We start from the raw sequence: 13,108 nt of genomic DNA, 5'->3' as shown, positions 1-13,108 counted from the left end.
GAGAATTGTTTGAATCTGGGAGGTGGAGGTTGCAGTGAGCTGAGATGGCGCCACTGCACTCCAGCCTCAGCAATAGAGCGAGAGTCTCTCAAAAAAAAAAAAAAGATTATTGACTGGGCACCAAATTCCACACTAGGCACAAAATAAACAGGTCTCTTGCCTTGAATTAAAAAGTAAAATGAAAATAGACAAGAACAAATATCAACAAATACACAGACAATTAGTCTGAGACACAAGGATCCATGAACATCCAATGCAATTAAACCTAGAAAGTTTGGCTTAAGGAACACACCATAACAGAGAGCAATGTGTTAGAGATGTCCTGCGTAGAAGGCATCATCCAAGAGGCAGGGTGTCCAGCCAATGGACACTGCAAGCACCAGGACAGGGCAGGCTTGGCATGTGCGAGGCAGGAGGGAGGCTCTGCGGAGCCTGGTCTCCGGGCAGCCTGTTACTTTTCCTTTCTCTGCTTCTAGAGGAAGCAGGTCCTGCTAGAAGCTGCTGAGCAGTCTTATTTGCACTTGGGGGTTGTCCGAAACTGTAGTCTATTAGGTTTCACTCCCATTTTTCAGGGCTTTTATCAAAATATCAATGTGAAGTAAAAAAGGGCGGACAAAATTCATATGTACAGCAGGACCTTATTCTACAATAGAAAACTCTGAGAGGAATGTCTACCATTTCTTCTCTACTAGACCCTTGACTGTATTCTCAAATTCTTCTTAACAATAAAATCACTCCTATAATCAGAAAAAATATATATTTTTAAAAATAGGATAAATGTATCTCAGTTACTTGGCAATGTACTTAACACCACCAATTTCAGTGTCAGGTTTCTACCCAAAATCAGAATAAACTTTTGTTTTCTCATGATCTAAAAGAGAGTTCAGAAAAGACAACAGAAATTCTTCTCAGGAAGCTGGTTAAAAGAAATGACTAGAAACAAGCGTTAGGAATAAAGGCTAAAGAGAAAGAGAAAGCGAAAAAACAGTCCCTCCTCTATTTCCTCTGAGCAAGCAAGTGTGCAGTGAGAAACATTCAGCTCAGACATAATAGATCATTGCTGGTGACAACCAGGGAAGACTCGGGAAGGAGGTGCAAGAGCGATAAGCTCATCCTTTTGTCTGGGTATTTTATCAAAGCAGGGAAACAACCATCTTTTCCTGGCTGGAAACTGGGGTGGTAACTGGGACATAGCAGCGAACAAAGAGACCCCGTCCCTGCCTATGTGAAGTCAATGTCCAGCAGAGGGGATAGACACTGAACAAAATAACAATACAAATAATCTAGTAACAATCAGGATGGCTGCCATAAGGAAGTTCAGGGTCCTGGAATGGCATATAAGTAGTTCACAAACTGAAGGATGAGCAGAAGTTAGCCAGGCAAGAGGGCCAGGAAAAGGGACAGCATAAGTAAGGAAGGGCCTGGGGCTGGCAGGAGCAGGGTCCACAAAAGATACAGAAGGTCAGAATGGCTGGGGATGGAAGATAGAGGAGCTTCTTGTGGGAGCGCTCAGCTCACAGGGGAAGGCTGGAGCATGTCAAGGATTTGGAACTTTATCTTCACTGCAACATCAACTGGTAGAAAAATGACTGCTCAAATGGCATGTCGGGAAGGAAGAGGATGCCAGCTTTCAGGCTTGAGTAACTGGGTAAATGGTGTGCCCCTCTCTTGCAACTAGAAATATGATGAAGAGAACCAGAGCTAGAAAAGACAGATCAGGAATCTGGGTTTGGACAAGTTGAATTTGAGATGCCTGTGATACATGGAATTAGACAAGTTAGGTAGGCAACTAGACACATAGTAGTAGAATTAGGAGGAAGGACTGGGTTGGAGATGTAAGATCAGGATTCATTCGCATTTATAGGGGAATTAAAGCCACAGAGGTAGAGGAAATCTTTCAGGAGGATGTATAAAGGAAGAAAAGCAGTATCTTAATCCATGCAGGCTGTTTTAAAAAAGCACCATCAACTGGGTGGCTGATAAAAACAGAAATTTGTTTCTCATAGTTCTGGCAGCTGGGAATTCTGAGATCAAAATGCCAGCAGAATCCGTGTCTGGCGAGGGCCATTCCTCATAGATGACACACCTTCTAGAGCTGCATCCTCACATGGTAGACAGGCCAAGGCAGCTCTCCGGGGCCTCTTTTATGAGAGCACTAATCCGATTTATGAAGACTCTATCCCCACTGACTTAATCACCTCCCAAAAGGGCCCACCTCCATCTTATTAATTAGTATTTCAACATATGAATTCAGGAGAGACACAAACATTCAGACCATAGCAAGCAGGAGATGAGGGTGCACCTTAAGGGACTCCTACATGCAAAGCGATGTAGAAAAGTAGGAGTCTATGCAAGAGACTGAAAAGGAGCTGCTGAGAGGTAGTAGGAAAGCCAGGAGGATGTGGTATCACAGGAGCCGTGACAAAGACCATTTGAGGCATGGGGAGGAGAGCTCATTGGGCAAGCAGCCGAGAGAATAACACATAAGATACAGGAGGGCTGAAAACTGATCACTGGGTGTACAGCTTACTGAGAGTGATTTGGGTATCAAAGTAGGGGCCGAAGGCAGATGGGCATGAGTTGAAGAGTAAATTGGAGGTGAGGGATAGAGGAAGCTTTTAAAGAAGTTTGTTTGTGACAGCAAGGGTAGTAGCTAGAGATGTAGATGTGGATTAGTCCAGGTTGGGTGTTTGAGAAGGCAGTAGGGACTCAAAATGTGTTTACAGGCTGATAAGAAAGCCCCTTTAGGCTGGGCACAGTGGCTCATGCCTGTAATCCCAGCACTTTGGGAGGCCAAGGAAGGCAGATCCCTTGAGGTCAAGAGTTCAAGACCAGCCTGGACAGCATGGTGACCACCCGTCTCTACTAAAAATACAAAAATTAGCCAGGCATGGTGGTGCACACCTGTAATTATAACTTCTGTATTTGGGAGGCTGAGGCAGGAGAATTGCTTGAATCTGGGAGGCGGAGGTTGCAGTGAGCTAAGATCTCACCACTGCACTCCAGCCTGGGTGACAGAGTGAGACTCAGTCTAAAAAAAAGAAAAAAAAGAAAGCCCCTTTAGAAAGAGATGGACAATATAGAGGACAATGTACAGGAGTGAAATAGACATAGGGGAGTGGAAGGAATAACCAACTGGTAGAAGACTGATCCTAATGGAAGGAAGTTTTCCTCCCATGAAGCTGCTGCTGCTTAACTTGATGATGAAGACCAATTAGCTTTAGTGATGGCTAGATTTTCCAGGGCAGATATTTTAAGCACGAAACAAATTATTTCTTTTGTAATTACTTAAAAGATTAGAGTATTAAAGGAAAATATATTTACCCATGTAAAGATCACAATTGTGAAGCAGAATTTATTTAAACTGCATAATAATCCTCCATTTGCTCTTCTTTAAGTCTGTTTTGTTTTTGAGATGGAGTTTTGCTCTTGTTACCCAGGCTGGAGTGCAATGGTGCGATCTTGGCTCACCGCAACCTCCAACTCCTGGGTTCAGGCAATTCTCCTGCCTCAGCCTCCTGAGTAGCTGGGATTACAGACACGCGCCACCACGCCCAGCTATTTTTTTGTATTTTTAGTAGAGACGGGGTTTCACCATGTTGACCAGGATGGTCTCGATCCCTTGACCTTGTGATCCACCCGCCTTGGCCTCCCAAAGTGCTGGGATTACAGGCGTGAGCCACCGCGCCCGGCCTCTTCTTTAAGTCTTATGAACTTAAAATATTTTCCCAGCCAGGTGAAATGGCTTACACCTGTAATCTCTGCACTTTGGGAGGCTGAGGAAGGACTGCCTAAGTCCAGGAGTTTGAGGCTGCAATGAGCTATGATCATGCTACTGTACTCCAGCCTGGGCAACAGAGCAAGACCCCATCTCAAAAAAAAAAAAAAAAAAACCTTCCCCTTTCCCTTTCCTTAAAACAAAATTATAAGCTAAAACATATTATGAAACTCAGGAGTTAAAATGAAACTAGAGTGCAGTGAATTCTCAAGAAACAGAGCTAAATCCAGAACATTCTATTCACTTCAAGCCTAATATAAGCTAGCACCACTGGACTGAATGTTACAAATGGAAATCATTTCAGATGTTGTCACTAGCAATTTATGTGTTTGACAAAGACCTTTAAGATGTGTTAACATCCAGAGTTGGCTAGAGGAGGATGAAAGGGAGAATGGTTTAAGTACAATGTAAAAGCACAAAGAGTTTAGGAATAGAGCAATTATGTCTGGTTTAGAGGATAAGCAGGGGTTAAGAAAGGCCTCACAAAGGAGCTGGTATCTAGGATGAGCATTACGGAAGGGGTAGGATTTTGCAAAGTAGTAGTAGGAAAGGGCATTCCAGGGGGAGAAGAAAGTATAAGCAAAGACCTGAAGACAAGAAAACAAGGAGCCAGTCCAAATTGGTTGGTCATAGGACATGTAGAAGGAACCAGAGGAAGAATATGCTCTTTTATAAGGGAAGCTTAGACAACGAGGTGCCACTGAAGATTTTTGTAAAGGATGAGGGAGTAACAGTCTGAAGGAAGAGACTGGAGGAAGAAGAGACTGTTAGAAAACAAATACAATGGTCCACTGGAGGGGTGTGAGGGTGGGGCAAAAGCATGGGAGGAGGTGACAGATGAAACATTGCAGAAGGTGATTACATGAAATCCAGCAATCATTTGAGGTGGCAGGAGGTGAGGGACCCAATGATGATTGTAGGGTTTCAAGTGTAATGAACTCAGAAAATAGTGACACCATTAAAATAATTTGGGAACTTTAAAACAGAATTTGGGAAAGGTCATTGAGTGGCATCATAGGCAAAGAGGGCATGGAGCCAAGCCAGTAATCTTGCCTATTATAGTTTGGGAAGGCTCTGACAGAGATACCCAGCAGGTAGTTGGCAATATGGGCCTAAACTTCAGGAGAGACAAAGATGGACTGCAAAGAATCATGCAGAGTGATGTCAACTGAACGCAAGAGGGTGGATAAGATTTTCAAGAAACAGAAAAGGTTGAAGACACAGTCTTGGAGAATGCCTACCTTAGGAAGCAAAGAGCAGAGTAGGAACAGTCAGGTAGGAGAGCCTATATCACACAGGATCACAGAAGCCAAGAGAAGAAAATTCAGAGGAGGAGGTTGACAGTGTCAGATTCTTCAGACTGCCAAGGATAGGGAGCACTGCAAACAAGCGATTCTATCTGGAAGTTAAAAGGCCATTAGCATAGCCTAAGGAAACAGTGTAATGAGTGCACAAAGATACACAAAGATGTTCATCACAGAGATATTTATAATAAAGAAAAACTGGAAACAACCTAAACAGTCAAAAAAGGAAATATATTGACTAATCAAAATAAATTAAAAGTAAATTACAATTCTATATGTCCATTTAAAATGAGGACCAAGATCTGTATTTATTGACAGAAAAAGAAGATACAATACGTTCCTAAGTGAGAAAGTCAAATTTTAGATTAACGTATATAAGAATGAGCTAATTTTTATTTTTTTAAATACAGATAGATTAAAAAAAAAAAGATGGCAAAGAATAAAAAAGTCTGTAAGAAGACACAACAGAGGGCTAACCGTCATTATCATCACATGGCAGGTTTGGTTATTTCATTTTTATTTAGTACATAAAAACTATGAGGCTATCAAACATTAATTTTCCTGAAAAAATGATAGATTTATGTTTTGGTGGCTATATCCTCCAATTTATCTACAAAAAATATTAGTTACTTGATAAAATTAGTTTTTTAAAAAGAGCTCATTAGTGACTCTTGAATGAACATTTTAGACTAAAGATGGGGAGGGGAACCAGCCTGCAAGGGCTTTAAGAAGGAAGGGCAGGCTGGCTGCAGTGGCTCACACCTGCAGTCCCGGCACTTTAAGAGGCTGAGGCAAGAGGACTGCTTGAGGCCAGGAGTTTGAGACTCCCTGGGCACAGTGAGACCTTGTCTCTACTAAGAAAAAAAAAAAAAAGAAGGGCTGTCTTCTTTCTTCTTCTTCTTCTTCTTTTTTTTTTTTTTTTCTTTTTTTTTTTTTTTTTTAATACAAGTCTTTCTGTGTCACCCAGGCTGGAGTGCAGTGGTGTGATCTCAGCTCACTGCAACTTCTGCTTCCCAGGTTCAAGCAATTCTCCTGCTTTAACCTCCTGAGTAGCTGAGATTACAGGTGCCCACTACCATGTCCAGCTAGTGTTTGCATTTTTAGTACAGACAAGTTTTCACGATGTTGGCCAGGTTGGTCTCAAATCCTGACTTCAAGTGATCTGCCCACCTCGACCTCCTAAAGCACTGGGATTACAGGCGTGAGCCACCACGCCCAGCTGGGCTTTCTTCTTAAATTCTCTTAAGAAACCTGGCTAGAAGAGGACAGAGTAGCAAGTCACTCTGTCCTGTGCTACAGATGGCAATCTGGACCTCAGCCAGCCCTCAAGGTCATCACTGTGCAGACATGCTTTGCTCCTGTAGCCACAGTGGCAAAAAGGATTCTAAATCCAGGCCTCAGTTACGGCAGTTTTGGATTTATAAAAGTATGAGAGAACATTTCCATGAAGGGCAGTGGCTTGATGTGAGCTTCATTGAGAACTTTCTCCATGAGAAGAAACATATTTTGATGAAAGTATATGACTTCAGACTTATTCAGCATTAAGTCTGTTGGATGATAAGATAATCATTTATTAATTAAAGGCTACAAATTCTTCATCTCTATATCTCTTTGTGATCACAGATTCCCAACTACTACCCAGAAATAGAGAAAGTGTTTCTTCCACAAGGCTAAGATCCTCAGTCTTGAATGTACAGTTTAGAATAGATCTATGGCTTTCAAACGGGTGGGTACCACACAGAAGCACCTGGGCAGGTTCTGAGGGTTTTTGTTTTGTTTAGAGCTTTATTGGGGCATATTTCACATACCATAAAATTCCTCTATTTAAAGTGTACAGATCGGGTCAGACACAGTGGCTCATGCCTGTAATCGTAGCACTTTGGGAGGCTGAGCCAGGCAGACTGCTTGGGCTCAGGAGTTAGAGACCACCCTGAGCAACACAGTGAAACCCTATCTCTACTAAAATGCAAAAAATTGGCTGAGCATGGTGGTGGGTGCCTGTAGTCCCACGTACTCAAGAGGCTGAGGCAGGAAAATTGCTTGAACACAGGAGGCAGAGACTAAAATGAGCCAAGATGGTCCCACTGCACTCCAGCTTGAGCAAGAGTGAGACTCCGTTTTACAAAAAAAGTATACAGGTCAGTGTGTTTTGATATCTTGAACCCATCACCACAATCTCATTTTATAATGATTCCAACACTCCAATAAGAAGCCCTTACTTATTAGCAGTCATTCCCTTTTTCATCTCCCCTACCACCTCCCTCCATCCCCGCTCTAACCCTACCCTCACCCAAGCCCCAAGATTTTGAGCTTTTTAAATCTATAAATGTCCAGGCTCCTATCCTAGACCTCCAAAATCCAAATCTTTACAGAGGCAGTGCTAGCACCTGCACTAGCACCTGTCCTTGCTAGTGCACTTCCCAGGTGATTCTGATGAGGTGCCCATCAAGAGCCAGGGAGCTTGCACTCAGTAAGAACTCAGTAAACACTTGAGTGAGTATACAAGTGAGAAGGAAGATTTGAGGTTGCTAAGAACCCTTCTGGCTCTAACAAGTAACATCAGTGATAAAGTAGACAGCTAATTTTTTTAAATTACAGTTTTTAGAGGGTAGGGACTGAATGCTTTTTTATTTATTCAAACATAAGTATTCTTCTAGGACCACTTCAGCCTGTGTCTGAAGAGACTCTTACATCCCCAGTCCTTGACGGATGTAGAAGGCAACTAGGCAAGATCTGACAGCAAGATGCCAGACAGCAAGTTCAAGTACTATACCATTTCCAACCGCCTTTGGCCCTGACTGTTATTGCTGACAATCAAAGCAACCCTCTAGCGGCAAAGCGAGTAGAAAAAAATGTATATCTCCTCTCAAATCAAAGAGGAGAGAAAGCTGACTTAACACATTACACAGAGCAACTATCAAACTAAGATTTCAGTTACAAGACTTCAACTAAGACATTCAATGTCCACAACAATGAGAAGATCTGAATTAAAATACATTTTTTAGGCTGGGCACGGTGGCTCACACTTGTAATCCCAGCACTTAGGGAGGCCAAGGTGAGCAGATCACATAAGGTCAGGAGTTTAAGACCAGCTTGGCCAACATGGTGAAACCCCATCTCTACAAAAAATACAAAAATTAACTGGGCATAGTGGCAGGCAGCTGTAATCCCAGCTACTCAGGAGGGTGAGTCAGGAGAATCACCTGAAAACAGGAGGCGGAGGCTGCAGTTAGCTGAGAATGTGCCACTGCACTCCAGCCTGGGTGACAGAGTGAGACTCCACCTTAAAAAAAAAAAAAAAGAATTATTTAAATGGCTGCAAATAAAAAGAAGTGTTTCCTTTTTTCTCTTCTTTTTGTTTTTGTTTTGACACAGAGTTTTGCTCTTGTTGCCCAGGTTAGAGTGCAACAGTGTGATCTCAAGAGGAAAATCATGTACTAACAAATGCTAAACGAGAATGTTTCTGAATATCAACCTAAACTCTGAGTACACAAGTTCCCAAAAGAAAATGCTAATGCAAAGAGCAAAACCGTTACCTGATAGATTGTAAATGAGACACTAAACCTCAGAGAAAGTATCGTTATCAACTGCAGTCCACCTGAAGTTCATATTTCCTTATAAATACAAACTCATTTTCCCTGCCCCCTTCCTCTTTTTCCTTCTGTGTCTGAATGCAATAACCTTTTAGAACTTTTCTTTTCTACAGAATTAAGTCTAGACAACTTGGTCTAGGCGCTGAGATGGTCCTGGTAAGCTAGCTGTGATCAATGGAATGATCCAAACCATCAAACCTGCTTCCATCCAACAGTCAGCAACTAACTTTCATGAGGAATAAAATTCCTCTTCTGCTGCAGAGCAGCAAAGGAACCCTGAGCTGGTATGTTCCCAGCACAGGGACAGCCTAAGGGGTAGGCAGGAATCATGGCACCTACCTCTTTAGCTCTGCAATGAGCAGTGCAGTGCAAGGAACTCCTAGCGTCATCAGAGAGATGTTGTTGATGGCGGGCTTGACGAATGCTAGGCACGTTGTAACTGCAGACAGGACACAGACCACCACCTTGAACCTGCCCCTGAATCCATGAAACAAAACCAAATCCATTAGAAAAGGAGTTCTTGTTTGTTTGTTTGTTTAACGTTGGCAAGCTACAGGCATTGCCAGAAATGCAAGCTGAAAAGAAACTCTGCACTAAGTACTAAGGTTCAAAAAGCCATTCACACTCACTGGCTTAGGAATTCCACTTCAAGTAACTTATCCTTAGGAAATAGAGATTTTCAAAATATTTAGCCATAAGAATGGTAAAATTACAGTCAACCTACATCTCTGAGGGTGAGATATGGATAACTGTTTCCATTGTGTGATTCTTCTGTACTTTTTTCTTTTCTTTTCTTTTTCTTTTTCTTTTTTATTTATTTATTTATTTTTTTGAGACAGCGTCTTGTTCTGTTACCCAGGCTGGAGTATAGTGGCACAGTCTTGGCTCACTACAACCTCCGCCTCCTGGGTTCTATCAATTCTCCTGCCTCAGACTCCTAAATAGCTAGGATTACAGGTGTGTGCCAACATGCCCAGCTAATTTTTGTATTTTTAGTGGAGATGGGGTTTCACCATGTTGGCCAGGCTGGTCTCAAACTCTTGACCTTGTGATCCACCCGCCTTGGCCTCCCAAAGTGCTGGGATTACAGGGGTTAGTCACCATGCCCAGCCGATTTTTCTATATTTTTTTCAAATGTTTGATTTCTCTGTATTTTTTCAGATGTCCTACAGTAGGGTTTAACAATTTTTTTCTATAAAGGGTTTTTGGGTTCGGGCTGGGCATGGTGGCTCACAGCTTGAGCCTTGGAGTTTGTGGTTACAGTGAGCTATAATCTGAACATAAAATAAACTATATAAGTATTTAATTAAATATATGTTTATTTGTAAGTATAAAGAATATATTATATAAATATATTTATATTATATATAACCACAGTTATGCTATATATAGTTACATGTAATTATAAATACATATTTAATCAAAGATATACATTAATAATTAAATGTGTATAATTATATTAAATAAATATTAATAAATTATATTTAATAAATTATATATACACACACACACTCACACACACACACATATATATACTTATACACACACAGCTTTTGCAGGTCCTAAGGTCTCTGCCACAGCTACTCAGCTCTGCCATTACAGAGAATAAGTAAATGAATGGGCATGGCTGGATGCTGATAAAACCTGATTTGCAAAACAGGACCCTTTTGGCCCACAGGATATGGTTTGTCACCCCCTGTTCGACAAAGTGAACATGTATAACTTTCATAAGTAAAACAGAGACCACTGACAAACCATAATGCATCCTAGTTTAAAAGAAAATTTGTCCTATGTGTCTAGCACATCCATAAAAAGTTTTTAGAAAAAATTTCAATAGACTAAGAAAAATAGTCTATATTTATTGACAACCTACAAGTCTAGTATGCACAAGAATTTACATCAACAAGCTTTTGAAATGACAAGTCTCAGACAAATAATCGATACTATCCTCACACCCTTCAGTGGAGGTCATTTCAGTAGAAAGAGCCAGAAGTGGCGACGTGATCCTAGACACGCTCTTTCTTTTCTCTCTGGGACTCATTTCCTTATCTGTAAAATGAAAGGGCTGGACTAGATGATTTCCAAGGCCTCGTCCATGACTTAAATTTAGGAGTACACAATTTTCCTGAAGTTTCTGTTATTCCTCATTAGCACAATTTACTTTGGCCAAGAGCCCTGGAACAGGTCACAGTTAGGAAGCCAATTTGAATGAAATTCCATTATAAAGAAATCAAAGGGCATTGAACCCTCAAAATAAAAATTTATCTCTTAAATAGGAAAGCCATTCATCATCAAGACACAGGAAATCATTGACCAAGCTGCCAACTTTCAGACTGCAATGAACAGGAATTATAGCTCAACCTCTGCCAGAGGAAAAAATACATGTGGGAAAGGCTCCAGGCAGCTAATCCTCAGGAGAGGCATGTTTTTCTCCTGGCCTCGCCTGGTGTTCTTCATCTACTGGATGAAAGGCCGCCCGCTCAGGGTGAGAGCCCACAGCCATCACACACAGGGCCCCTGGTGACCCACAATAACTCTTCCACTGGGATTCAGGGTCTATGACTCATGCCAAGGCAATCTGACCTTTTTCAGTAGGATAAACATATAATCAGAAACGTCCAAAGTGCATCGCTTCTCTGTATCCAGTGATTTAGGAATTAGGCACAGGTCAGACAAGGCAACAATGATTCAAGGCACAGGAGTTTCAATGAGACTGACCTGCGTTCAAATCCTGCCTCCATTGCTTACTAGCTGTGAGACCTTTGGCAAATAACTCAACTCTTTCAGGCTTTCCCACATAAAAATTAAGACATTGTGCCTCATAGTGTTCTTGTAAGCATTAACACAGTGCCCGGTACATGTTATGTGCTAATAAAATCCATTACTACTTTTATCCTTACCATCATTTTAAAAAATAAATACTACTTTTTTGTTTTGTTTTTGCATTTTGTTTTGTTTTTTTGAGATGGAGTCTCTGTCACCCAGGCTGAAGTGCAGTGGCACAATCTTGACTCACTGCAACCTCCGCCTCCCGGATTCAAGCAATTCTTCTGCCTCAGGGTCCTTTAGCTGGGACTAAAGGCATGTGCCACCAAAAAATAAATATTACTTTAAATAATATTATTGTTGTTGATATCATACTCTCAGAGAAAATGTGACTGAGTTGCTGTTGCAATCACCAAAGGCTCCACAGAGTACTGCCAAATGGTTTAAAGGCAGTAAGCTTGAAAACACATGCTTTCTGGGTTTTTTTGTTTTTTTTTTGAGACAGAGTCCCCCTCTGTTGCCCAGGCTGGAGTATAATGGCTCAATCTTGGCTCACTGCAACCTCCGCCTCCCGGGTTCAAGCGATTCTCCTGCCTTAGCCTCCAGAGTAGCTGGGATTACAGGTACCCGCTACCACACCTAGCTAATTTTTATATTTTTAGTAGGCACGGGGTTTCACCATGCTGACTAGGATAATCTTGAACTCCTGACCTAGGTGATCCACCTGCCTCGGCCTCCCAAAGTGCTGAAATTACAGGCATAAGCCACCACACCCAGCTATGAAACATGTTTTCTTTAGAGGAGGCCATCTGCAGACACCTCCCCTTGTCTGGTCCAGAAGGTGTACAGGAATGTGCTGGCCAACGAGAACATCCTGTGAACACAAGTTTCTGAAGCCAGGAGAAGTAAATGGAGGCCATGTGGCCAGCAGAAAGCTAGCCAGCCAGCCCAGCAGACCCCAGAGTCAACAGAGGCCCTGGGAAAAAGAGAGCTGGAAATATCCAGGAGTAAGAGGTCCCAACAGCATGTTTTTCTAAACTGTGATTGATGACAGCCTCTGGTCCTGTTTTCAACTTTCCAGCCCATTAGGGTCTCACACTGAAACACAAGGTCAGGAAACCCTTAGCACCACTGCTTCCTATATTCTCCAAACCAAAATTTAATAACCCAGTACCATCATCATAATATTTTTATAGTAAAGCCGTTACTGTTATCATTAACTACCCTTTAAAGCAGTCATTTTCAAGCCTATACCCTGTGTCCCTTTTTACTTTGGTAAAATGTAAAACCACTTTTTACTTTTTAGGCTTGAAAACCACTATCATTGGCTGCCCTTTAAAGTAATGGTAATGTTTTTGTTCTTCTGAAATGAAATGAAATTTATAAATGATAAAACCTCCCATCATAGTGACCATCAAAAACATGTCCACAAACTTTCTAAATGTCCTGTAAGAATTGGAAATGTCCCTGGTTAAGATCCACTGCTATAAGCTACTAAAACATAATTTATTTAGAACAGCCAGCCCTTGATAGTTACAGCACTATAGCATTTGGTCATGAAAGGGACCTCGGAGAGCTAGTCCAACCCTGTTATTTTATAACTAAAGCACTAAGGCCCAGAGAGTTTAAGATTCCAGCTTCAAGTCATCCAGCAAGAATGTTAGCAA

At 41.7% G+C, this 13,108-nt stretch overlaps 1 protein-coding gene across 2 annotated transcripts in view; it reads right to left on the bottom strand.

Annotated features, from left to right (window-relative positions):
• The window catches only part of ACER2 (alkaline ceramidase 2), a 44,112-nt gene that overhangs the window by 10,043 nt on the left and 20,961 nt on the right, over positions 1-13,108 (bottom strand). For both annotated transcript variants that reach the window (XM_002742957.6, XM_078369965.1), the window contains exon 4: positions 9,015-9,152. In XM_002742957.6, coding sequence (XP_002743003.1) covers positions 9,015-9,152 — 138 coding nt within the window. The remainder of the gene's footprint in view (positions 1-9,014; positions 9,153-13,108) is intronic.

Source organism: Callithrix jacchus, chromosome 1 (assembly GCF_049354715.1).
Source record: "Callithrix jacchus isolate 240 chromosome 1, calJac240_pri, whole genome shotgun sequence".
NCBI classification, from domain to species: domain Eukaryota; kingdom Metazoa; phylum Chordata; class Mammalia; order Primates; family Cebidae; genus Callithrix; species Callithrix jacchus.
The sequence above is the reverse complement of the archived record's forward strand: the minus strand, read 5'-3'. Positions and strand labels throughout refer to the sequence as shown.